This window comes from Montipora capricornis, chromosome 8, assembly GCF_036669925.1.
Source record: "Montipora capricornis isolate CH-2021 chromosome 8, ASM3666992v2, whole genome shotgun sequence".
NCBI lineage: Eukaryota > Metazoa > Cnidaria > Anthozoa > Scleractinia > Acroporidae > Montipora > Montipora capricornis.
Window position 1 is genome coordinate 42,492,365 of NC_090890.1, and position 27,500 is coordinate 42,519,864.

Sequence of the window (27,500 nt, forward strand, 5' to 3'; positions counted from 1 at the left end):
AAAATAATACTGCAAAGATGGTTGTACGGCTATGAGGATATATACAACGCAGGGTGATATTATATGATTATCGTAATTCCACTCTCGAGACTTTTCAAGCAAGCAACCGTGGACAATACTCCTGTCGGTGTATACGTTGGATCAAACTGGCTCGATCTGTTCGGCGTAATTACAAATTGAGACACTAAATATTTTGAGCAAGAGCTGATATAACGTAGATTTGATTTAGTAATGTACTATATTTCGGCTGGCCAAACCAGCCTTCTTCAGGTACAATGAGAGTTTACACTCTCGAGAACATGTTGCATAGCTACACGCTATTCTCGTTCCCAGATTCTATCGTTTCTCTTAGCTGGCGGGCCCTTGCTCGAGAAAACGAAGGGCTTCTAGGAGGATTTCCGGAGATCATTCAATATTAACATGGGAAATTGAGTCGTGTAATTGTTACGAAATGCCCAATGTCAGTTTGAGGGATGGAAATTAGTGTTGACCATTTATGAGTCGTCAATAGTTCTAAACATGGCAGCGCTCAGAAGCATTACATTCGAGGAGTCTCTGCGTGAAGCTTTAAGGGCCCTCAACTTAGAGAGTGTTTTCCTTCGAGTCAACTCGGCAGGAAACTGATATCACTTTTACCCAAGGGCCTCACTCCAGCTGACCCATCGAGCCACATCGCCCATTTTTGCTTCCGATTCAAGATTTTACTGTTTGCAAGTTAACCATTGAAAATTTAAGACCCCGCCGGCTAAGAGAAACGATAGGATCTGGAAACGAGAACGGGTACGCTCCTTTGTCTTCGAGCAACTTATGGAACAACTAACTTAAATTGCCGCTACGATCAAAAATCACTTCTCGTTTTTCTTCACATTTTGGAGGTTCTTTTTTTGAGTACTCGAAATGAGAGATTTTAGGCAATAATTTCAAGAGAAAAATTATTTATTTTGACGGTAGTTTGTTCATTTGCTATTACTTGGTGTGGTTCTGAAAGGTAAGCCCTCGGAGAACTGGAGCGAGAATAAAGTGACGTCATTTAATTTCAAGGTTAATAATGCGGTTAATGCTATGCTCTAAGGGATAGACGAGAAACAAATTGGACATCCCGTGACAATTACACTATGAACATAGATTAGAAGGTCACCAACGTAATATTCAAAATAACTGTTCAAAACTATAGAAGAACTCTAACAAAACACAGGGAAGCCAAGAAGGGACATGGATGGACAAAACTGGAGAGGATTGAAATGGATTGAATTTGGGTAAATTTGAAAAACGTCGGCCCACCTTTTTTCAAATTTATATCAGTCTATATCAAAATGTTATTTACACAGCTGGAAAATCATTCTCAGTTGTTATGAGGCCGTGATTTTTCAAATGAAAGACTCTTGCTCTGCCAATTTGACATTTAGAGCTCATAATTAACAAAATTAAACAAAATTACCTAAAATACGGTGACCTAGCCCCTTTAACTGTTAGCATTCCGATTCCAGTGATTTAATTTCATTCCCAGGCACCTCACGTCCAAGGGCACTTTGAGATATGGAAACAAGTCTTTACCCTCCAATACTGGGTCTATGTAACGGCATTTTCACAGATCAAGCTATTTTTAGACCACCACGAGGGACCATTCTCAATCCCATGGGCACTAATTTCTTTTGCAAGACTTGTGATTAGCTGGAATGGTCTGGTTTCGCGGTAAAATCAATCTAAAAATAACTCGGTCTTTAAAAAAGCCGTTCCACGAAATACAATGAAGTTGTTCGTTCCTCGTCCAGGGCTCCTGGGGCCCGTTTCTCGAAAGTCCCGAAAACTTTTCGGGCCCAAAAAACCATTTGTGAAACTGCTAACCATTTATTTTGGAGAGCTGATATTTTAACGTGTTTTCAAGGCAACAAAAAGAAAAATAACTGTAAATTTTGATGACTTGGAGTTGTAGTCACCTGGCTATGGGCTCCTCTCCAGACTTGAAAAGGGTTATGGGAAGCTTAAACCGGCGCGTCGCGCGCCCGTCCTGTCCAGACCTGAAAAAGGTTATGGGAAGCCTAAGCCGGTGTGTCGCGCGAGACTATGCGCCATTGGTATTGTGCTGGTTTTGATGGCAACCGATGAATGGTTCAGGGATCAGAAACTTCGGCAAATTCAAAATTGGAAGCTCGTGATTTTAATATAATTTTATTTTTTTCATAATCACCTTGTTTTAATATTTTGTTATATGAAACAGGTCGAGTTGAACTATTGGAAGAATCGTGACCCTTTGCGCGAGGAACAAATTAAATTCAAGTGACGAAAAAAGGTGTGGTACAAGTGGGGAGGGAACAACACATTGCTCATCACTTCAGAAAATTAGCGAAATTTGTTCCTTCTCTCACTATTCCTTATTATAAAACCATCTACTAAATAGTGATTTGGTGTACAACTGATTCAATGTTTCTTGTGGAGCGGTTTTCAATAAAGTGTCGTAAAACCAAAACCAAAGTAATTACTTTGGCCAATCAAAAAAGACGGAGACAATCCAGTAAACCAATCAAAACTCGAAGTAATTACACGTAGACGACACAAAGCGCGGGAAAATGTGCACGCGCGAGCCACGATTGGTTTTGGCTTCACTTCTGATTGATTGAAAAAGAAGCGCGAGAACTTTGAACCAATCGCTGAGTGAAGTAATGCAAAACCAAAGCAATTCGCTAATTACTTCCGACACTCAATTTAAAACCGCTCTAATGCAAAACCAAAGTAATTCACTAATTCCTTTCGACACTCAATTGAAAACCACTCTATGGGCGAAATTCACTTGACAATTTGGCTTTAAGATCAGCGCAGTTGGGAAGGTAACAGAACATTCGTTGCTTCCACTCTCTTATCAAGACAACCAAATACATTTAGAGTCCTAATTCACGACTACTTTTCATGAGCCATACGAAAGATAACAAAAGCGAGACCATCAGGTTTTTCTTTTGAAAGCCAACGCATTGAAAGTCTATAAAATTATACATCCATGAAGAAATTGCGACATTTTGTTTATTACATTCTCGATGCAGTCATACGTTAGTGAATATTTGATCACGTTAATTTGAACACGTAAGTGTGACTAAGTCGACATGGACTGTTCCACTTCTTCAACGCAAGCAGATACTACACAGGTAGCTCAAGCTCAAGTTCAATATATGAGTATCTATCCTGTACTATATATATATATATATTGAACAAATCGAAAGTGGTTCAGCGTTGTCTGTGCTCTTATCGACAACGATATTCGTCATCACAGTGGTCAAAATGTTGATTTGTTTTGTACCACAATATTCAACGCTAAAGAAAGTGTTTATTTCAGACCAAGACCAAAATCATAACACAAAGGAAGAGCAAGCGTTGTCTATAACTTTCTCTCAATATGATTGGTTTATTTCCCAAAATGAGCATTCCTGATTGGCTATTAAATTGCGTGACAAATTGACGCGAGCATGACGCGTACAGCGTTGTCAAGACTCTTATCGACAACGGAAAATTAGCCAATCAGATTGCGAGATTACAAGCAATTGTGGTTAAAAATAAAAAAATAAAAAAAAAATAAAAATATATATAGAGGAGAGGAACCAAAACTACCTCAATCGCTCTTAATCGACCCCGAAACCACCAGAAACAAAGACACACAAGACTGAAGCAAGGTAAGCTATTTCTTTATTTTAGATAGCTTTAAATCGTCAATATTATTTTTGAGAAAAACCGTTTTCCCCAGACAAATCCTTATATTTCTACTCTTGCACAATATAGTACAGTACAGATACTCATATATCGAGCTTGCGCTACTTGTGGATACTATTCTCTGAAATGCAGAATCCCCAGTGTCTGTTGATCGCAATGTAAACAATTTTCCTGTTAATCAAGAGGACTAGGAAAGCTGTCCACTTCACCAGTTTCTGTGTTGGCAAGGCCTTCAACTTGATAACTAACTTTGTACTTTAATCTTACTTTTTCCTGGAAAGAAAAACATTTTTGCTCAAGTTAAGGTTCACGCAGCAACGAGGTTGACAACCAGACGCAGTTTGATGCCAATCTTTTAGAATAAAGTAACTAGTATATGTAATCATAAGAAAATGAATGCAATTTGGAATAAGTTGATAAGTACGAGTAATTTGAAACATGGCGGACAGATGGGAATCGAAAAGCTGTTGTTTTGGTTCGCTTTCCTGATCCTTTTTTAGCCGTACCTGCGCGTCGCTTCTTCGGACGAGAATCCTTCGGAGCCGTGCATCATTTTCTTCGCTACTTTCTAACTCACTCTCACTCTTCCTCTCAGATTCTTCATAACTCTCACAGTCGTCACCTGAATACCATTTAACCGTATCTCCTTCGCTACTTTCCACCTCTAAATTTGAGCTTCCAATTCCCGTCTGTCCACCACGTTTCAGCCAGAGCTAATTTATGCGAAATTGTAATGCGTTATCTACCGCACTGATTGGCTAACCGTAACCAGGGAAACGCTGTTTCCCGGGAAAATGTTTCAAAAATAACAAGGTCCGTCAAAACGCCCAATCCAAAAGGAAAAAGGGGAGAGGAAGGCTTCTACCAGTGGCTCCTGGTACAACATTGAGTTAACCGATTTTCCAGAACGAACTTTTGAAAGACGAAAGAGAGAAATGATCCTCGCACTTCACTGGACAATTTAACAAATTGTCTCTTATGGACAAATGAAATATTCAGGTGTTCTCTACAGGATTCGAACTCACGACCTGTGCGATGCCGGTGCAATGCTTTGGTGTCTTGATTTCATGTTAATAAGTTATGGGCCTTCAAAGAAAGTCAATTCAATAAAAAATCAATTCCACGCACGAAGCACAGAGTACTCTGCAGACCCTTACACTCTTCGATTTGAGGGGATTTGAAGGCGTAATTTTAGGCGTTCGCGAACTGACCATTGGGCGTTGAAGAACTGACCCAAAACGTTCGCAAACTGGCCGTTGGACCTTTCCCACACTGGTACTCCCTAACATGATTCGGAGAGGCTCCATAACGTTCATAGTTGCTTTCAGAATGTTTAATTCCTAGCTACGCTTAGCCCTAGCAGAGCGCAGGGCTCGCACAGTGGTGAGATTACTTGCCTCTCACCAGTGTGGCCTGGGGTCGATTCATGGCGTCATATGTGGGTTGAGTTTGTTGGGTCTCTGCTCTGCACCGAGGGGTTTTTCTCCGGGGTACTCCGGTTTTCCCATCTCTTTGCGTCAACTTATGTTTTGATATGAGTTGATTTGACTTGATTTCTGTACAGCGGTCTCTCCAATTAGTGCCTCAGCACAATATATACTTGACACTCAAAGTTCGTTATTACCTTTGCTGGATTAGCAATCAGCATAACTTGTGTAATGGCTGATGGAGGAAGAATTGGATTGTGTGCTGGTAACTCACTGCCGGATGGTGGCTGGAGCTTAACTCTCATTGTCTGAAAACACATCAAAATACAACAAACTGTTTATTTTTCAGCAGATGTGGAGGTCTTCATAAATATAATATTCAAGATGATTATTGAAAACCTCTCTGGACAAGCCACCTCTAGCCTTAAAACAAGCTCTCCACGGCGAGGTGGAAAGCCTTCCTTACCTTTGGCACTGCTGCTTGGAAAACAAAATTTGTGACAGCAGAAGGTAAAGAACTCATGCTGGATACAACAACAATCAACAGGTCACTCCTTGTCAGCTCTGAACTAGTCTGTGAATGAGACAAAACAAATAAACATGTAAAAACAGACTTAGCTCGCCAGGGACCCGTTTTTCGAAAGTCCCGAAAACCTTTCGGGTCCGAAAAGCCATTTGTGAAACTATCAACCGCTTGTTTTAGAGAGCCGATCTCCAAACATTTCTTCAAGGTAACAAAAAGCAAAATGACTGTGAAGTTTGACGACTTAAATCTTCTCCGTTCTTGAGATACAGAGGGAATTGCGACACCCGAAAATGGCCCGTAAAGTTTCGGGACCTTCGAGAAACGGGCGCCAGGAGCTCTTCTAGTAGTCAAATGGGTAAAGCATTCGACCAGTGTCAGGCGAGATCGTAGCTTCGAATCCTACCTTGGACTCTGGTTTTTCAGCTGTCCTTTCACCCAACGCCAAGCGATTAGTTTCCCATCCTTCTCACGGAGGAATAGAGGGGTGATAAATAGAGACCTTACTTAATATGGCTCAAATCAGTTGCAACACTTTCAAGAGACCTTGTTATTAGAAGGATTGACACTACAACACTTTATCACGTAACAGCAATGTTATGGTACCATGTGAAACATCAATTATTGCTGAACAAGGTGCAGTCATTTTTGTGAAGTAACAACTGAACAACAGGAAAACCTTGCAAAAACACCGTATGTGTTGGCTTTAGTTGCTCATATCCGAAAAACGAACTCTGTGACCCCAATTTTTAAGTTTTTTATAAGAACGTCTAATTTTGGAGATGAGGCTGAAATTTCTTACATATTCTGGCGATGTGAGGCTGAAAACGTTCTAAGATGTTCTTAAATTTACCTCAGACTTTGTTTCACCTGATGACTTTGATGGAGTTGAAGTTATGATGTACGTATGATGTATTGTTATGTTATGCAAATTATGCCCTTAAGTATTTGGGTTAATTTAAATTTATCGACATTTAATTTATGCTTTCATTTAGAATACATATGAGCAAAATAAAACGTTCTGTCCGTTAATACGTTATTAAAATTTTGGGTTTATCTCAGCCTCAACGTTCTTATAAAAGAAGACTGTGACGAGAAGCTGTATGACTAGTCCAGTTTTTCTTTATTGTTCTTTTTGTTGTCTTCTTCCTCTTCTTCTTCTTCCTACTGAAAAACAGGCAAGGTCCTGATCAACATCCCTAGTCATAACTCACCTTTGCAAAATGAAATATTATCCTTACGCTGTTTTTATCAAGAACTGTTAATGGTGGATGACTACCTGTAAGGAATACAAAACAGTGAATTATTTATTATCACCCTCATCAATTGTAACGTAACGAACTATCACCACCTTACCAGGTTTTATGGTATCCAATGGCACAAAGACGTTGTCCAGAGAAACAGGAGCAACTGGCTTGGGAGACAGGGTTAAAGATGGGAAACTTGCAGGTGTAGTTGAGCTTAAATTAACTGAGGCTGGTTGTGTTACTGGGGTTCTCTCAGGACCAAGTGGCAGCAAACTGTCACTTGTAGGTGCTGCTGCCTTTTCTTGTTCCAATGCAGCTTTTTCTTGCAGTGGTGCTACAGTCTGCTTCTGTTTCTGTTGTTGTTTCTGACTCTGTAATACTTCCTGCCCGAGTATATCAAGCGGGTTAGGAGCCTTCGCTTCCTCCCCCTGTCTTCTGCTTCCCGCTGGTGGAAAATTCCCGCGACCTCCTGACGTGGGAGAAGTCATGGTCAGACTACTTGCCCCCATGGTGACTGGACTAGGCCTTTGCGGCATGCCCATTCCTCCAAAAGCCAAGGGTTGGAGAGTGGGCATCCTAGGTGACTGCCCTGTGACCATAAAACCAGGCTGGACCATACCTGGCGCTGTTAACTGGCCTAAGGGTCGGACCACACCCACTGTGGAGGAAGCATTTGGTGGTAGCATAACAAAGTTTTGTGCTGGTGATCCCCAGGGTCCTATTCCTCCTGGTTGTTGGGTTCCCTGTGGAAAATCAATAAAAATAAGCAAGCAAGTTAAAAAGTAACGTACAACAATCCGGTCTTCTCTTCTCTTACAATCACAAATAAGTTCCACTTCGACAATTTTGATCCTAGCAGTATGGTGGGATTATGTCACATAAACCTAGTTGAATGGCTTTGCTCCGCAACACTGGTCTCCTATAGCTCAGTGTTAAAGCATCCGAACTAGTAATGCAAAGGGGCACTCTGATTTTTCCTGGTATCCCTGAGTCACAAATCGATAAATAAATCTCTTCAATAATCATCAACTTCATTTATAGAGTGATGACAACCAGTTAAAAACTGAAAAACATGTGGCCCTCAAATGAACGGTCACTTGGACCTAAGTTTCAGTTTATTAGCTTTTTCACAGCTGTGAGTTAAATTTCAGGTTCAAGAGGAGGCTGGTCTCTGACCGGAAACCTGACAAAGCTGTACTCCTGCCCTGGCAAATTTGCGTCATTTGTACTGTGACTGGAAACATAATACACTAAGAGATTTCTATATTGGTTACCTGTGTTCTCTTCCTAGTTACAAAATTCCTATACCATGGTTCTCTGTTCGTACCACATTACCAACATTTCGTGGTAGAAGGATGATAATAATAATAATAATAATAATAATAATAATAATAATAATAATAATAATAATAATAACAATAATGTCAAGAATACATGTACCTCATTATGAAAAAGGAAATGAAAGACTGAGGGAAAAAAATCCTAAAGAAATGAGAGAGTTTGAGGAATAGTTTTGATGGTGTAAATGTAGGATTATCAGTACAGTAATTTGATTACCTGCATTGGAATCTGTGTTGTGGAACTGGGAGCTGGTGTTTCAAGATCATGAAGTCCTTTTAACACAAACACAATTCAAACACAGTATTAGTACGTTCTAAAACAGTGGATAGTGCTGAAGGCACACTTATTGGCTACTGAAACTATGAATATCCTTTGCTACTCACCTCCAAGAAACTCAAGCAGTATTTGCGTCGAAAATATTATAATCGCTGCAAGAATTTTACTTAAAATCATCTTTTTGTGCTATATTATCTCACTTTATTAGAAAATACCAAAACAACTATTCACCTCAGTGTTGGTGGCTATTTACCTCGCAGCTGCATGGCTCTGTGTGAATATCTACCACTAGCCACCTCCAATTCGGTGAATAGTTGTTAACAAATAAATAGTCTAAAAAATAATTTATGACTTTTCAAATTTTGACCACTAATATTACGTTAAAAATCAACTGGTTTTATTTGACAAATTCCTTTTACTTGGAATCAACCATAAAAGTGAGAGATAAATAAACTGCAGTTCATAATATTATCAAACTTGCATAACATTTTTCTCTGGTATGTCAGTGGTGGCGGCGATGGTGGCGTCATCATCATTATTTCTATTATTGGCATTATAATCACAAGTCTCCTTGTAATAATTTATCTGCTGTACCTAGAGCCTTGAGCTCATTTTCCAGCACACTGGAAACTGCAGGTTTAACTTCTTCTGATACTGTTGTTTGATTTGCAGTGCCTAAGTCAATAAGTGTAGATGGTGTCCCCGGAGATCTCACTGTGGTTGCTTCCGCCTGGGCAACGGAGGTAGGTGCTGAGCCAGGTGTCGGGGGCTGCACTGCTCCAAAGATTTTTCTGTAATATTCTAACACTCTTGATAAGTCATCATTCACTTTTAAAATTTCACCTTTGAAAGAAGCAAAGAACATTGTCTGTACTACATGTTTGTCAGAGACAATGTCATTATTGCTAGTTCTGGTATAATTATTGTTTGCACATTTGCACAGCCAAGAATTCAGAACTGAATATTAAAAGTGCATTGCCTAATTACCTATCTCTGAAAAATTGAATAAGATAATACTCAGACGTATACAGTGTAGTTGGGTTCATTAGCTCTTTTGCTTCCAGATAATTTCTCTGTTCGTGATGGCCAATATCTCACTGATCATTGAGGCCAAAAGGCTTTAATGTAGAGATGACTGAGATTTACCAATTCTTCTGACTCTTGAAGTCAATAAACATAGTGCCTTCTCACAAATTCATACGCTAATGACAAAAAATGTTAACAGTGACATCAACAGAAACTTGCCTTTCATTTCGTGGCAACATTAAAGATTTTTTAATCCCTGCCACAGTTTTAAATCTCACCTAAGCCTTCATCACCATCTTCTGTTGCTGAACTAGCCAGTCGAAATAACTGAGGTCTCATTTTATCACAAGCATCATAAAGCTCCTAGAAACCACAAAATGACAGCTGAACAAGTAGTATACAGTGTACATGTACATGTACGTGTAAGATTGATAACCCACCAGCAAATCTCACTTCCGACGTGAAAACTGACTTTTTCAAGTACAAAAACAAGGATGATCTTTGTGTGCCTAAATTGCTTTCAAGTTTTTTATGCTTTTGGTTTCCGCAAAGAAGTTACAAAAACCTTCAACAGTTTTTTTTCCTGATATCCCAATTCACTTTCCTCTGAAATTACCGTATAACATTGCCCAAGAGAGTGTCTCACATAGCTGTCTGTATTTTTGGAAGCCTTGGTCCTAACAGAGTTGTAACATCACTTGAGGAACCCACTGATATGTTTCACATACATAACACATCCTTCAATATGTGAGGCAAGACCTTAGCTCGAACCAATCATTGAAATCATTATTTTTGTCGATTTCACTTCATACTGGCAAAAACAGTGAGCACAACTATGCAACTTTCATGTTGCAACAAAATCAGAAACAGTTATCATTCCAGCTGAATGTTATTTACTCACCTTCATTAGTTCCTTATCCGAAGATGGAGAGCTTGGACTGTAGTGATTTAACATCTCTGTAAGAAGTTTGATATTGTTACAACATGTATCTATTTCTGTGTTTCTTTTGACTTGTCTTTCCATTTTTATTTCATCCTAAATAAAGCAAGCAGAGGGGTAAACAAAATGAGTAAATGAGCTTGTTTCACAAGACAATTGCCATTTCTCATTACACATACTTGTGAAAGAATCAGTAGCCTTAAAACAAAAAAGACAGGTACATGTAGCTAATCAGCCTTTCAAATATAGTTTCATCGCAGGGTTTAGCAGATTTATAAATTATTAAATGGACAATAAATATAAGGAAATACACATAGAAATTAAATAATCAATGTGGCAGAATGTTTTTTTCCCTTTCATTGACAAATAAAAGCAAGCAGAAGTCCAGAAGTATTGATCGCCGTGGTCAACTTTTAACAACCTTGTAATTGCAGTTTGTATGTTTACCTAACAAGAAATAAATCAGAGAAATTACCCTGAAAGAAATTCAGTTCATTCACCTATGAAGGAAACAAAAACTTTAAATTTCACCTTATTCGCTAAGCACCTTATGCGGCATTGGGCACAGAAAGCACTGATGGTGATGACAACAATCTTAGTTACCATCACTAAAAATATGCCAGGAACTTGACGGTTCATTTACAGTGCATGAAAGGACCTGATTGTCATCTGATTTTAACTTAATGGCCCTGCCTCCTGAGTTATATTATTATAATTATTTTACATGACCATGTTACCTGTCTAACCATGGTCTTTATCAATCTGTTTGCTGCTTGTAAATCCTCAGGATGAGAACTCTTGAGCAGACGTGAAAGAAGCTAGTGAAGTAAGGATAAACATTTGTCTATTATCAAGAAGAAGCAAAGAAGAGTTTTTTCAATCAAATGACCTACTTAAGGCAGTTGCAAATTCAAGGTTTGTCCCTGGCCTACGGGCCAGTCTTTGGCAGTTGGGTAAATAATGTTGTGTGATGATGATGATAAAGATGACACAAGTTCCAGAGAGTAACTTTCCCTCCTTTCCATTACTTCTTCAGAAAATTCAATTTTGTCTGGTTTAGCACAAAGCTTCTCCCATCCTTTGACATGATGAGGATGTACATTTGTATATTAACTTTTTTAACACTTATTTATAGTGAAAAGATGACCTTTGATTTCTCCTCATCTTCAAATATGGTGTCCTTTGGTCTCTCAGGTACAGGGTCCTATTAATAATTTCCAAAAAAATATCATGTTTTAACTTCAGCCACGAGTCTCCAAATATTCCCTTGCAGAATAATAACTACCGGTAAGAGTGTATAATTATGATCATGTTTCTCTTTTTTCCTTCACCATGCTAGTTTTCTAACTAGATGAAAAAGGTAAAGGCTGGAGCTTTTGAAGTTTTGCACAAAATACTCTTAGTAACCTAAGAGGTACTGTAAAGTAGTTAAGCGAAAGTAAAATCGGGTGTCTAATCAATGAATCACGACATTAATCCCACAACCCTATGGCCTAAAAGGCCAAGTTGTGTTATGTTTTCAACTTTTTACTCTTAGGTCATATTAACCTAAACCACTGGTTAAAAAAAGAACAGAGCTTCCTTTCTCTTTTTAGAAAAATCACTTTTGGCAGGTCTCACCTGTTAGTAATTCTGGGACTCTGAGAAACCATTTTTGATAATTACTACTCGAAATTAAAAAAAAAAAGTCTCATCAAAAGCACTTCTAATATTAGGATTATTTAGCAACAGAATGGGAATGTCAATGGCAACAACAGATGCAGAAAAAATACCAATGAGAACTCAGAATAGAGTAGAATCCACTCTTTCCTTCTCTATCCTGAATTCTCATTGGTATTTTTGCTGTGCGCCACATCGCCACTGACAAACTAAATAGGCCTATTAAGTTTACCAGATTAGATTTTTAAACTTTAAAATTAATATTTGACCCATTGCTCCATGAGAGTGAGACCTATATTACTCAGCCTAACGTCGGACGATTTTCCTGGTAAGTGGAGGATGTCTGAGGGATGAATGGGTTAATTCAACTTGGTACTGCTACAAGGTTTTATGTACCTTTGGAGTGGCATATGGGTCTTCAGGGTCCTTTGTTACAATACCTCCAAATAAGAAACAAAAACAATACAGTCAAATCTGTGTAATTTAAACGGCCAGGGCTGTATTAAGCAGCCAGTATTCAAAGTCCTGAGTTTTCACTCATACAAACGCTGTATTTGTTACCTGTATTAGGTGGCCACCTCTGAGTCTATTGAGTGGCTGCGGCCACCCTGTAGGAGTCCTATGTTTGTCTTTCCTTGTTATTTTTACCAGTATTAAGCGGCCGCCCTTGAATGGAAACTTAGCCACATGTCATTTTGTGAGGTATTTAATTGTGTTTAACGCCTGCGTCGCTAGTGGAGGGTAGGTGCCCAGGAAGCCTGGGGGCTGAAACCGAAGTCACATCCCCAAGGCGCTAGAACACCCGACTGGCCTGCCCAACCCGCAACCAAGCCACGAGCCCCCCGCGCCAGGCCCCCCTAAGGCACCCGTCACACTTGAGCCGGATAGCTCAGTGGAAACAAAAATAAATAATAAAGAAAGAAAGAAAATACAAAAAAAAAAGGAACAACACACAAAAAAAAAAAGGATTACAAAAAAAAAAAGAACACAAAAAAAAAAGGAATACAAAAAAAAAGGAATACAAAAAAAAAAGAACAGCACACACACACAAAAAAAAGGGGGGGATAGGGAGGGAACGCCGAGAACCACTAAACTCCTGATCCGACTCACAACGCCACGCCAACAGAGCAACAAACACGCTGCAAGCACATTGGACAACAACGCATGCACTACGCAGGAATACCGCTGAACCATGTCAGCCCCAGGGCTCCCACAACCTAAAGAGTGCTGCAAACGCTACAAAAACGCATAAAAAACGCTAACAAACGCCTGCAAGGCGCTACTGACCGGACTAGCTCCCGGTCGTGAACCATGTAACTATAACAAACGCTACAGAACGCACCAAAACGCTGAACAACGCTACCAGACGGCCAAGACACTAACAACCGCCTGCAAAACACTACTGACCAGACTAGCTCCTAGTCGTTAACTATGTTAAATTCCATTTAACTATATTTAACGCCTGCGTCGCTAGTGGAGGGTAGGTGCCCAGGAAGCCTGGGGGCTGAAACCGAAGTCACATCCCCAAGGCGCTAGAACACCCGACTGGCCTGCCCAACCCGCAACCAAGCCACGAGCCCCCCGCGCCATGCCGAAGGGATCTCCGGGTAGGAAGGACCCGGAGCAAGGGGGCTCGGGGCAACTAGGCCTAAGCCCCCGATAGCCCAAACCTGAGGCACCCACCCCCGCTGGTAACCAGAGTAATCCACTACCTGTTACGCCACCAACTGGGAGGAAACACGGACAATGGAAGTAACTGGGGTTCTGATATAGATCTGGTATGCCTCGCTCGACCAACGCCCCAAGGTTTTGATCAGGTGATCCGGAACACCACGTGCCGCTGCAGTTGTCGCCGCCCCAATCCGGAAACTATGGCCGGAGTAGGAGCCGGAGTACCCAGCCCCATGTAGGATAGACTGCAAAAAGGATGATAGCTGCTGCCGGGTAAGAGGACGACCATCACTAAACAAGAACAGGGGCCCTGGAGCAGACCCACGCAGAGACAAGTAAGTGCCCAACGCTGTTATGGGGCACACAGAGCCCGAGCCACGCCCCAAGTAGATATCACAACCCACACGGAAGGGGTCTGTCTTGGAACACTTGATACGGACTTTGAAACAAGAGGGATTCACCAAGGAGTCCGCTTGCAGGTCGCTAACAGTCATATGGGTGTGAGGATCGAATGCCGAGTTGACCGTGAATTCGCCCGCACGCAAAAACCCAAAAAATGCCAAGCAGCACGCAGCCCACAACATCACATGGTCTCTAGTAGACAGGTCCAAAGAGCACTGAATGACCTTCAGATGATCAACTGTGATAGGTAGGCGCCTGGGTGACACTGGACCTTGAACTCGCTTAATGCCCCTTAGCAGACGCTGCAAACGAAGACAGTTGACTAGCGGATCGGGAAGGCCATGGTCAATGTGAAGGGAGCGCACTGCTGATAGATAGACCTTGATGGAGGAATGGTTCAGGTTGTCGGCCAGGAAGGAAGCAAAGCGCATGAGAGTCTCCTCAGTGGCTGGGGGGATGGAGCCATCCTGGTTTGCACGACCATCCTGGCGGCAAAAGTCTGTAAATCGACGTTGGGCGGATCGGTACACTCGTCGGGTGGAAGGGGCAAGACCTTGGGTAAGTAAGAACCGACACTTCTGAGTCAAGGCATCTGAAGCGCTGCCAGAAGGGAGGCAGGAATAGGAGATGGGGTTGGGTCGGCCTGTGGCTCCAGGCGTCTGAACCGCTGAAATTGGAATCGAGAGAGTGCATCAGCAACTGGATTAGCTTTGCCTCGAACAGATGAAGCTGTAAATGAGAAGGAATGATGGATGGCCAGCATAGTCAAATAACGCAGCAACACCATTAAGTTTTTGTCCCGCGAGGTGCCAGACTTAAGTACAGCCACCACAGACTCATTGTCACAAAAGAACTCGACCCGCCGAGATACCCACTGACGGCCCCACAGATAGGCTGCTACCACAATTGGGAAGAGCTCCTTGTACGCTATAGATGAGGAACTTTGTGCAGCTGACCAGGCACCAGCAAACCAGTGGGATTTAAAAATAGCTCCATAGCCCAAAGAGCCAGCTGCATCCGATGAGACCTGGAAGTCCGGGAGAGGTGCCCATGTGGGCATGCAGAAAAAACTGAGGCCATCCCAAGTTTGGAACAGTTCCCGCCACCAGGTTAAATCCCGCCGAAATTCCTGGTTAAGCCTAATGGGGTGATCATCACGGCGAAAGGCACAAAGCAAGTCGATCATCCGGCGAAGGAATGTCCTACCCTGTGGGGCGACCTTGCAGGCGTGATGGAGATGGCCAATCAGGGACTCCAGCTCGCGACGTTTACAAAAACGTTTTGCCGACCACTCATCTAACAGTGAAACAATCCTATCTCTCTTGTCAGTCGGAAGGCGAGCCTGAAGGGTCTCAGAGTCAAGTTCAATCCCAAGGATTGTAAGACGAGTCGCGGGCCCCTCCAACTTATCTGGATGAAGGGGAAGGCCAAGTTTTGTACACAGATGAACACAGGTTTGAAGGTTGTTGTGGCACACAGGGGACGCCGGTGGGCCCAAAGTGAGGAAATCGTCCAAGTAATGACGGAGAAATGTAACCCCATAATTGTGAACCAGGATCCATTCAACCAGGTCTGCAATGGCGGTGAAAATAAATGGTGCTGAACGCAGCCCAAAAGGGAGCACCAAATCCACAAAATATTGCCCACGCCACTTCATGCCAAGAAGGGGGCGATCGTCCGGGTGGATAGCCACATTCCGATATGCACTGGCCACGTCGAACTTGGCCATTAACGTTCCTCGACCCAGAGACATTATGCCATCAATGAAAGCATCCACCGACACATACTGAATTGTAAATGGGGGCTTAGGGATGCCGTCATTGACACTTTGCCCCGCTGGGGATGATAGGTCTAAAATGAGACGCCACTTCCCAGGCTGATTATTTTTGGGGATCACCCCGAAACGACTTATGTGCAATGACGGAAGCGGGGGCACTGGAAAAGGACCTGCCACCCTGCCAGAAGAGACTTCAGCTTGCAAGTAGGAGTCAATCACTGATGGGTGCTCAGCAGAGCTACGCATCAAATGCCACAGCTGACTTGTTGGGATGGTGGCATAATTCGGCTTGAAATTGATCCAACTGTAATGGTGTGACCTGAGAAACCGGAGATAACGGGGCAAAAGAGACAACTGCAACGCTGGGCTTAACGGGAACAGAAACGGGAACTGAGACTGGAACTGAAACTGGAACAGGACAAAACAACTTTGCCAGCTGAGGCAATCCATTTGGCTGGCTAGGCAACGCAATCACATCACTAAAACTATGTACAAACACAACACTGGGCGTACCTCGCCCCTCAGTACTGTCCCCTTCTCCCTCCAGGGGAGGGGGAGCGGGAGCGGGAACGAAATCCAGCTGAGCGGGGAAAGGGGCAGTTAGCCTTGGTATGCTCTCCCTCGCAATTGCTGCAGTTGTGGCGGAACTTGCACCTCCCAAATGGCCACCGACATTTCCCTTCATTCCAGGAATGGCAGAATGGTGTGCGTCGGTGGGAGTCTGGGCTGTCTGAGGAAGACTGAGGAAACCCGGAAAGGGAAGACGGCCTTGGTTGCAGTGAGGACGATGCTGGCAAACGCAAATGAAAACTATACAGATCCAAATTCATTTTGGACCAATCTGTAAGGCCCGAGGCAGCAGCATCCCTTCTGAAGGCCAGATCGTATTCAAGCCAAGCCAGACCTGGATATTGGCGGGCTGTTTGAATAATGAGCAGCTTATATTTGGTCAAGTCTAACCAACGCAGGGGGTGAGAGGCACACAGGACCAGCTGGAAAATCGTGAAGGCCTCAGTCCAAGTAAGAATATCCTTGATTTCAACCTGCCTGCGTTTTACGTTGGACACCAGGAGTTTACCCTCCAGGAAGGTCTGTGGTTCCTGATCCCCAGCTCGGAGATTGACTGTAAGTAGATCCGCCAACTCCACGAACTGGCCCTCGATGATCTTCTTGGCCAATTTCGCCGGGACTGGTGCATGACCAGGACCAACAATGAAAGCCTTCTCAGACGCAGGCACTGAGCCAGAGTTACCAAAACTTGGCAGGCTGCCGGATACACTGGGACTCGCGAATGGAGAGGTGATGGGGGCCACGAAGCGGGCCGAGCTTGAGTCAGTGATGGCCGACACAGGAGAAAAGGTAGGAATGAAGGCAGGCAAAGTAAACGTACCTGATGATGCCCCAAAAGCCATAGATGAGACATTGACATCACAAGAAACAGCAGTCGATCCGGAGGAGCTAGATGGAGTGACGCCAACAGAAGTGCCAGGGACGGAGGGGGGTAATGGCGAGGGGGTGCTCCCTTGAATTGAAGAGATGATAGTCGGAAGGGTGCTTCCAAGCGCGCGAACAACAGCCTCGGCGATCGAATCGACGGCCAAAGGCGCCACAGGGCCAGAGGGAGCCGTAGAAACCACCATCGGCGCGGGGGACAAGAGAGGTATGTCCTCCGAACGAAGTCCAGCGGACAAGCTATTGTTGGTTGAACGAGGTGGGTTCGGCATGATGTACGATCGAACACCAAACGAAAAACAAGTGAAAAACAAACCAACAAGCACGACAGAGAGCGAGAAAAAACCACGGGCGATGAAGGACGAAATCCTTTGGCCACGCTAACGTATCGGCGAGCACACTATGGTCCAGGGACGAAAGAGCGACGAGTGAATGAAAGACAAGCCAACAAACACGACAGCCGCCGAAGAAAAATCCCGGTCGATGACTGACGAAATCCTTAGATGTTATTCCTTGTTGACCACAACTGGGAACCGCTACACTAAGCCCGCCAAAATAAACGCCACGCTAACGTATCGGAGCACACGATGGTCCAAGGCACGAAAGAGCGATGAGCGAGTAAAGACAAACCAACAAACACGACAGAGGGCGGGGAAACCACGGTCGATGACAGAAGAAGTCCTTGTGTTTTTTTTTTGTTGTTGTTGTTTTATCCTTTGTTGACCACAACTGGGAACCGCTACACGAAGCCCGCCAAAGAAACGCCACGCTATCTGAGCGACGAGCCGACTATCGGAACAGGAACAAGAGAAGGTAAGACGAACCACAACACGGCGGTGAAGACGAGATGGAGACGGTCGAGGATCGAAGAACTTCTATTTCAACCTGGACAGCGACCGAGATAGCCAACGAAGCGAGAAGAAGAACGCCGAGAACCACTAAACTCCTGATCCGACTCACAACGCCACGCCAACAGAGCAACAAACACGCTGCAAGCACATTGGACAACAACGCATGCACTACGCAGGAATACCGCTGAACCATGTCAGCCCCAGGGCTCCCACAACCTAAAGAGTGCTGCAAACGCTACAAAAACGCATAAAAAACGCTAACAAGCGCCTGCAAGGCGCTACTGACCAGACTAGCTCCCGGTCGTGAACCATGTAACTATAACAAACGCTACAGAACGCACCAAAACGCTGAACAACGCTACCAGACGGCCAAGACACTAACCACCGCCTGCAAAACACTACTGACCAGACTAGCTCCTAGTCGTTAACTATGTTAAATTTCATTTAACTATATTTGAAAATGCGATCATTGTGAAGAAATAACATGTACAAAGCCACCGTAAGCTGAAAATTGCCTTCTAGTATCCTTACAGTCGATTTCACAATTACTTTCCTGTGCCACGTTGAGAAGTTCATTCAATACTATGTTACAAAGTAGCCAGTTACACAGCGAATTAGAAAAACCAAATTGTGAACTTTGAAATGAACTTCCCAACTTCCACCAGATCGAACTTTGCAACTTCACCGAATGGGCCCTTTGCTGTCCGATATTCATGACATTGTAAACAAGTGGTTTGAGGATTCAACACCATTCAAAACACGCGCCATGGCAAAAATCTACCAAGAACGACAAATGTAAATATTGTTGATTGGATTGTACATACAGGGAGTTGGGGAGACTTGCCTAAAGCATTGAAGAACATTAACTGCAGATGATTGTTTTTTACGCTGAACATTGTAAACAATAGAGACCAAGTATGAAGTGGCAACACCTATGAGCAGCAATGAATTATCTAATTCACTTTTACAGAATGCATTGCATTTAACCAGTATGCACTGCACCACGAACAACCTAAATAAATAAAAAGGATGGCATGGCCCTGCTTGCTACCTTTTTTTAAGTCGAGCATGACTTTTCATGTGTCCTTTCATGACCAGTATATGAAAATTTATTTTTTCTTGCAGCCAATTCTCCTTGGTCGAATTCTAGAATCATTAGAAGTACTGTGATCCTTAGTCAAACTCATAGAATGAGTAGAAAAGCTACGATTCATGCAATTTAATCCAAATTAAGGTTGACTTTGGATTAAACTGAAACATTTTTATCCAAGAAAAAATTGTTTTGCATTGCAACATAATATGTTGTACAGTGTAGTTCAATTTTATACCCTAGATTAATTTTTTAAAACCAGTTGAAATTTTTTGAACCAGTCCATTTTTTTCCAAACCACTTTAACTTTTTTATATCACCACCCATTTCAACATAATTGGACATCTTCCTGTAATTAAGTAGAACTTTTTATGGAGTATGTTTAAATAAACTAGAGAAATCATTTCAAGATTATGATAGCGGATTGTTGTCTTGGGTGCTACAAAAGACCAACCAATTTTAGTGATTAGGGTCAAATGCTCAGATTAGTGATTTGGGTTAAGCACTTACTTTGAATGGTTAGCTTTCATGTAAGGTTAGGGACACTGCGTGCATTTTAGGTATTAAGGTTAAGCTTTCAATTTAGTGATTAGGGTTATGCACTGTCTTATTTGAAACAGTTAGCATTCCAGGAGGTGTATGACAACTGCAGACCACACACTGTAGACTGTCTACAAAATAAATTGCCCTGATAAACAGTATTTAAGTCTAAGCACCCATCCAGGGGGGAGCAGAAATACTCCTAGTCGCTTCATGCTACAGAAACCGGAGATAAGTGCCAGCCTGACAGGCCTTCTAGGCTCGTAGCAGACTTTACATACCCATTTGATTTAGGGCCGATAAACAGTATAAATTAATTTAAGTCTAAGCACCCATTTTAAAATGGTAAGCTTTCAATAACTGTGAGTTAAGATTAGTTTGCAGTCCACAGGTACAGTCTGCAAGTGTCAAGACACTGCATCATCGGCAAGGGATTGGCACGCATTGTAGTGATTGGAGTAATCACTTATTTGAAGTGTTTAGTCTAAAACAACTATTGTCTTGGTCACTGAGTTAAGAAGAATGGGTCATGGTTATTAGAAGTAAAGCATTCTTTCACATGTAGGATAAAAGGGTTAGATTGTAAAGAAGCTGTGGTGCTGTGACTGTGGGAAAGTAAAATAAAGAAAAGGGTTTATCAAGTGAGTTGATGTGGTAAATTGACCACTGTAAAGAAATTTGAAAGCTGACGTTTTGAGCGCTTACGCCCATCAGAGCTAAATCCTTTTCTGTCTTTCACATAGTAGGACAACTTTTTGTGAAGAAAAAGCAGTGATATTCTTTAATCAGAAGAAAATGTTTATTCTTTAATCAGAAGAAAATGACTATATTGATTTATCTGTCTTAATAAAAAAAAATATATTAGTACTTTGGCTTTTCATATTTACACTTTGTATTGGTTTGATTTTAGATGATATTTTCTTATTTTAGTTGACTGTATACTCTGTACACTAGGTATTCGTATACCTGTTCGTTTGTAAAACACATTTGATTACCGTAGCTTTCTCTACTTGTTCTCTCTTGTATATACATCTAATCACTGCTCGCCTCGACTAGCTATTGCTACCTGCGAGCAGTGCAGATTGAAAAATGTATTACATAATGAAATTCTACAATAAACTAAAACTAAAACTAAACTAAAAACTAAGCCTACCTCTCCAGGAAATGCATATTTACAGGTACATCTAGATGAAAGTTTTTGATAATATAATTTTAATGGATAAAATTGCTTTGATGATTTTAATAAACAGGCTATGTGTCATCACTATGATTCCTTTGGCAATATACCGATACCTTGTTTAATACAAGATTCATAAATATTTGTCTCTCAGGTTTTCATTTAATTAACAAGGGCTGTATACAACTACCGGAAGTCATTTTTTCATACAGTTCCTGTTTTGAAACTACTTTCTTGTTGTTTCCTGTCAAGAGTTCACTGTTGATGTATACTCAATTCTTTTGAGTTATCATCTGGTCTTCCCATTTTGTTACTTGTTTCAGATTTCGGCTCAGATCAATCCTGGTTTCCTGAAAGGCCAAGTTGCTTCTCTGTTTTTTCTTTCAAGAAATGTTTGGCCTTGTTGTAAAAATCATATTCTAAGAAACAATTCCTCTATATAAATCTATTTCATTTAAGCTACATGTATTGTATTGGCATGACTATGCCATTTTATCACTGCTAGATTTACCGCATGTGGCTCTGGGCCCGGTTGTTCGAAAGTGGGTTAACTTAATCCAGGATTAGCATTAACTTTTGTTTCATGTTTTCAACTTTTTGGTGAAAGTTTCTTTTGCTTATTTTTGTTGTTCAGGATTGACTTCTTCTAATGTAAAGTTATGCCGAATATCAGCGTTGAACAGCATTTGGGAGTAGAGAAATAAACTCCTTGGTTCATTTTTAATCTGGGATTAGCGTTAAATCTGCTTTTGAACAACCGGACCCTGGTGTCCAAATGTGAAAAATCAATGTTTAAGCTGAGAGTGGCCTGGCATGAATAATAAAACATTTGATTATAAATTATTATGGAGAATTTGCATGAGTTGCTTGTGTGGTCAAGTGGATAAGAGAGTGGGCACCACATCCAGAATTCAAGTTCAGGTGAATAAAAAGAAAATTCTTGAGAAGAGCTGTAGAAGGAGTCTACATGTAGATATAAGGGGTATTCAAGGAGGGGGCTACCTGGGGGGTAAAAGGGGATAGATCTGTGAAGGAAGGATTGGATAAGGTAGAGGCCATGGGGAAAATCAGGGAGGGGTAGGAGAAGTAGAACAGAGGAAAGGAATGATGCATTCTTTTTGAGATCCCCCAAAAAAGGAAAATCCTTTTTTTAGACAGTTAATAAAAGTAAACCAGTCAAAAAAAAACTTTGAACTGGTTTTAAAAATATTAAACCAGGGGATAAAATTGAACTACAACATATACACCACCTGCAGCTTCTTTTTATAATAATATTATAACTTGGATTTTGATTTCTTTAACCATTTAAAAATTTTGATGATTCACTTTAAATAAACGTACTAATTTTACCTTGCTGCTTCAGCATTTTGTAAGCTTCAGCTATCTTTGTCTCTTTTGGCAGTCCTATTGTCCAGCTGTACATGACTTCAACAATCCGTTTCTTTACAGCATTTGGTGTCCAGTCTCCATCATACTGCAAGATGTGGCAATATTGATACAAAATTAGAGGCCTGTACAGGCATAAAGGGCTAAATGGAACCTTAATTATTAAGAATCGTACCTTTTATAACAAAAGCCTATACATAAATATTTTCAGGCTAATCCCTAACCCAGCAGTGGCATAAAAGAAAACTACAAAATCGCTGAGCACTGATTTAAAAAAATCATGAGTTGGAAAAACCTCAGTATGTACTTTGCTGCAAGTTTATCACCCTATTTTCTTTTTAGGGGAACAAACAATAATAATTATTACTATTATTGTAGTTGACACCATACATGTATACACTGCACATAATGAATATTACCATAATCGTACATGTTCATTTTCATTCATTAAAAAAAGTCTCAACACATACCTTAGATGAAATAAGTTTGATGAGTTCATTTAAGAATCTGTATTTTCCAATCTCAGTGTGGAATCTCTGGCCACAATTCTGAACACAGGCCTCGATGAGCTGATCAAAATAAAGCAGATAGGAGAATTAATATTTGCAGACTGCCTTCACAGTAATCTGCATTAGTGGTCAAGTTACATTACGATTTATAATGACTACATGTAGACACATTAAGCATACATTTTCTTTCAGTGAGTTTGAGCTCCCACTCAAACCAGTCTTGAAAGCTCCCTCCTCTGGGGTTGGTTTGCCATGGCCGTTCTGATCTATTACAGGAAGATATTTTTGTACGACTTTGTGTAATTTGTATAAAAAAACACTAAACAGGGCTTGAAATTAACGAAGAAATCCAGCTGCAATTAGCAGCAAGATACGAAAATTTACATGCAGTCTCAATTTCACAAATTTTAGTCGCAAAATCATTGCACTGCATTGTGTTGTCAATGTGTTGGCAAAACAAAATATCAGCCCACAGTACTTGTTTGTAAAGAAACCTCTGAAAATGGCAAATGATATCGAAGGAATAGAGTTGTTCATGTAACATCACAGCTAAATTATGCTACAATTACACTATCCTCAGATTTAAAGAAAATTCATGGCGAGAAACAAAATAATTTTTTCATTTCTTTATTTATTTTACCAAAAGTAGCAGCAAAGTGCCAACTGCTAACCCTTTTGTTTTGAAAGAGTGAAGGCGAAAAAAAGTCTCCAGATATTTTAGATTTTCAAATGATATCGAAGGAATGGAGTTGTTCATGTAACATCGCAGCTAAATTAAGCTACAATTACACTATCCTCAGATTTAAAGAAAATTCATGGCGAGAAACAAAATAATTTTTTCATTTCTTTATTTATTTTACCAAAAGTAGCAGCAAAGTGCCAACTGCTAACCCTTTTGTTTTGAAAGAGTGAAGGCGAAAACAAGTCGCAAATTTGCGACTTCTCCAGATATTTTAGACCCAAAGGGGAAAAAAATTCAGTCGCAAATGGGACTGTATTGGTCACAATTTCAAGCCCTGCTAAAGACTAACAAAATAAAAGCACATACAAGTGAATGTGTCTGTGAGTATGTGTGAATGTGTAAAGCTGTCACTCAACCCTAAAATTTGTAGGACTACTGGTTGGCCAATTAAAGTGAAGGAATCTTAGCTAGAGGCTAGTCCTTTTGGGCTGCCACTGATAGAGATAGATGTTCTTATTGTCCCATCACTTGTACTTAGGCCATCTCTGAGGGAAACTACATCCGGGCTAACCGGAGCTTGTTGTTGTTCTGGTTCTAACTGAGACCCTCGAACACAAGTGTGGCATAAAGACTGTGTTCATTGAGTTATCAGCACTGCCTGTGTCATCTGTGCCGGCTGACATGGTGTCAGAATAGTGGGATTGACCCAACAAATCGACAAGAGAAGCATTCACAGAGACTAAACGACATTAATTAAGTGAAACAATCTCAGCCAACTCATCAAACAGGCTGGAATATATCAGAAAATTTCAAGAACTTGGAACTCAGATTTAACGAATACTGATCCAAACAGACCACAGAAACTTAGCAAAAAACTCTGAGACAGAGAGAGCAGATTATTACAAGAAACCTTAGCTGGAAATATTGGTGCTATGATTGGCAATGCCGCACAAAGCTTTGCAGGTGAGCCGCGACACCATCGAGCCACAGATACCAGGTGAAGATTGGAAAAAACCATGGATCTGGATGTACAAATTACATTGGACCTATCGGAAGCTCCCTACTAGCAGACACATTGAATCCATTTAAGAATGGGAAGTTTAATAAGGTAGACAGGCGGGCAGCCTATACCGTACTCCTAAAACACATTGACAGGTGAAATGTGCTAAGACAAATTTGTTTTTGGGCTACACAATGGCAGAATGTGAGCTGAGCTACCAAAAACACATTTGAAGTCGGATGGAGTGCCTAAGAGCATGCAAGACGTCGTAACCGAAGCCAAGGCCCTTGAGTTCGCTCAGAAAGCCAACAAAATCATTACAGACGCTCAAAAGGAATTGAGGAACAAGTACACTGGATTAGCCATAAACATTCTGGGAGCCTAGAACCTGCTTCTGGTGCAGAAACTGACAAGGCTCTCACCCCTGGAAAACATGTCCTGCAGATGGCAAAACATGCACAAAGTGTGGAATTAACGACCACTTTTCCAAGGTCTGTCTTGAGACAGGTCCTCCCCAACAAGCACAACCACAAAAACTACCCAATGGCAACCTCAGGGCAGTGGCTGAGGAAACAGAATCCTTTACAGCCGATCCCAACCAGTACCCCCCACACCTGGCCCCACCCACCTGGGGAACTCACACAAGAAAACATACCACAACAGTATCCTGAGAATTTCGAAGGCCTTGGCTACCTTAAATTTCAAGGTAAGCTGTTATTTTCGGATTTCAAATGACTTCATTTTGTCAACCATTATGTCCAGCTTGCGGAGTTAAGTTTTGAATTTCCACGTGTTGCGTGACATAATTTGAGCTGTTTTTTAGGCAAGACAATCGGTGACAATTTCCATCTACTGCCAGTGATAATAAAACATTTCAGTCAAAATTCAGTTTGTTGCCTGCTTTTCAAGTGAATTTCAAGCATTAGTTCGCTTATTGTGTGCGAAATGACAGAGAATCCAACGGCGAAGTAATAAATACTATGTAAAATTTGTGTTTTGTGCGACCCTGTTGATATTAATTCCGGCACCCACGTGTCATCGTCTTGGTTCTTGTTTTGCATGTAACTTGTCTGTTTTGCAAATTATGCAACTCTTTTGGAGTTAGTGTTGAAATTAACATGTTGAACATGAAACTTGAATGTATTCAATCGCTTGATTATCAACCTTGGCCGCCGCAAAGTCACGGCCGCACGGGCCGACCATGAAGTGAGTTTCGATCGCTTATATTTGTTTACTCTTTTCTTCCTAAATTACACCTCAAGTGTTGTTAAAATAAATGATTCAGTTCTCTTTTTTTGCTGTGGAGATCTAGATCATTTATCAACTGGAGCCAACAGTTCTACAGCATACGGATTCCTCAAGACGTTTCAGATGTGATCGATGGAGCTTTGAAAGCTACATTTTGATCGATGAATCAAAGGGCATAACAGTTTCAAAGAAATTGATTTAAGTACATATTCATGGGAAGGGATAAGACTTTATTTTTGCGCAATTTAGAAATCTGAAAGGGTACTGTAGCAGCAATTAAGAGGCAATAGATCGAATATTAATTCTTGAATATTAATTAGCTGGACCCCCAAAATTTTGCAATGGACACCCAAATTTTTCAAAAAGGGGTCCAGAGGACCCCCAAATTTGAAAACCTCGATACATCTGAGTGATCTCTGTTACAGTGTGGTCATTAAAGAGACAACAAAGAAAACAAGGATGTGTACTGACCTCAGCCAAACAATCAATAAGGGTATTCTGAGACCAGTATACCAATTGCCAACACTGTTTGAACAATTCCACAGATTCCAAATGCCAAATGCTTCTCACTAGTACATGTTAGAGAAGGCTTTCTACACGAACCCGTCGATGAAGCACCGTCACTCATGACGACAATGCACACGTCCTACGGGAGATACCGATGGCTACGCCTTCCATTTGGTATCTCAAGCGCTCCTAAGAAATTTCAGAAGCGCCTGAGGGCCTTGACAGAATATTGTGCATCGAAGATGATATACTTGTACTTGGAGAAGGAACAACCTACCAAGAAGCCGAGAAAGACCATGACCGCCGTCTTGTTGCCCTTACAGAGCAACAAAGAACATAAAACTAAACCAGAGCAAACTACAGTTCAAACTAAAACAAATCAAATTCATAGGCAACATGATATGATCATAAATGATCGAGGAATGCAAGCAGACCCAGACAAGATAGCAGCAATCATGGCAATGGCCCCACCCCAAAACGGAGCAGGTGTACAGAGATTTGTGGGAACGGCCAACGACCTCTCACCCTATTGTCCCAACCTCAGCACCATTATCCGGCCTCTCATGCAACTCACCCAATCAGATACACCCTTTATGTGGCACAAGCACAAGAAGATGCATTTAAGAAAGCCAAACTCCTCATTTCCACTGCACCGGTGCTCCAATATTATGACCCTTCAAGTCGATGCAAGCGAAGAAGGTGCGGGCAGTGCCCTTCTCCAGCTGAATAGTGAAGGACGGCCTCCAACCTGTAGCGTACACATCAAACATCCTCTTACACTACAGAACAATGATACTCGCAAATCGAAAAAGAATGCCTATCCATCTGCAACACATTTGGAAAGTTTGACCACTGGCTGTATCGAAAATCAGACATAGAAGTTCACACTGACCACCAGCCACTTGACACCAACTGTGAAAATCCCCTGCAGAAAGCAACAGCACAGCTACAGAAAATGCTAATGAGGCTGCAGAGATACCACTTCACCGTCAAATACAAGAAAGGAACTTCACTCCAACTAGCAGACACCCTCTCGAGAGCCGCACCCCCCATAAACACCAGGGACACTGGTT

General features: G+C 41.5%; 1 protein-coding gene and 1 long non-coding RNA gene across 3 annotated transcripts in view; one reads left to right on the forward strand and one right to left on the reverse strand.

The window, feature by feature from the left end:
* Positions 1–2,153: 2,153 nt before the first annotated feature.
* The window catches only part of LOC138059315 (ADP-ribosylation factor-binding protein GGA1-like), a 26,428-nt gene continuing 1,081 nt past the window's right edge, over positions 2,154–27,500 (reverse strand). Inside the window, exons 4-17 of one of the 2 annotated variants that reach the window (XM_068904882.1) lie at positions 22,952–23,050; positions 22,446–22,569; positions 12,532–12,575; positions 11,624–11,680; positions 11,214–11,294; positions 10,438–10,572; positions 9,815–9,899; positions 9,105–9,353; positions 8,451–8,506; positions 7,003–7,636; positions 6,861–6,925; positions 5,590–5,697; positions 5,321–5,431; positions 2,154–3,969 (exon numbers count right to left, since the gene is read on the reverse strand). In XM_068904882.1, coding sequence (XP_068760983.1) covers positions 3,871–3,969; positions 5,321–5,431; positions 5,590–5,697; positions 6,861–6,925; positions 7,003–7,636; positions 8,451–8,506; positions 9,105–9,353; positions 9,815–9,899; positions 10,438–10,572; positions 11,214–11,294; positions 11,624–11,680; positions 12,532–12,575; positions 22,446–22,569; positions 22,952–23,050 — 1,947 coding nt within the window. In that variant the 3' untranslated portion in view covers positions 2,154–3,870. Of the gene's footprint in view, positions 3,970–5,320; positions 5,432–5,589; positions 5,698–6,860; positions 6,926–7,002; positions 7,637–8,450; positions 8,507–9,095; positions 9,354–9,814; positions 9,900–10,437; positions 10,573–11,213; positions 11,295–11,623; positions 11,681–12,531; positions 12,576–22,445; positions 22,570–22,951; positions 23,051–27,500 lie in introns of both variants that reach the window. The other variant, XM_068904881.1, reaches the window with a different exon arrangement.
* On the forward strand, positions 11,269–21,563 carry LOC138059318 (uncharacterized). The gene is made up of 2 exons (XR_011134195.1): positions 11,269–11,391; positions 21,419–21,563. It is a non-coding gene; the product is annotated as an uncharacterized lncRNA (long non-coding RNA).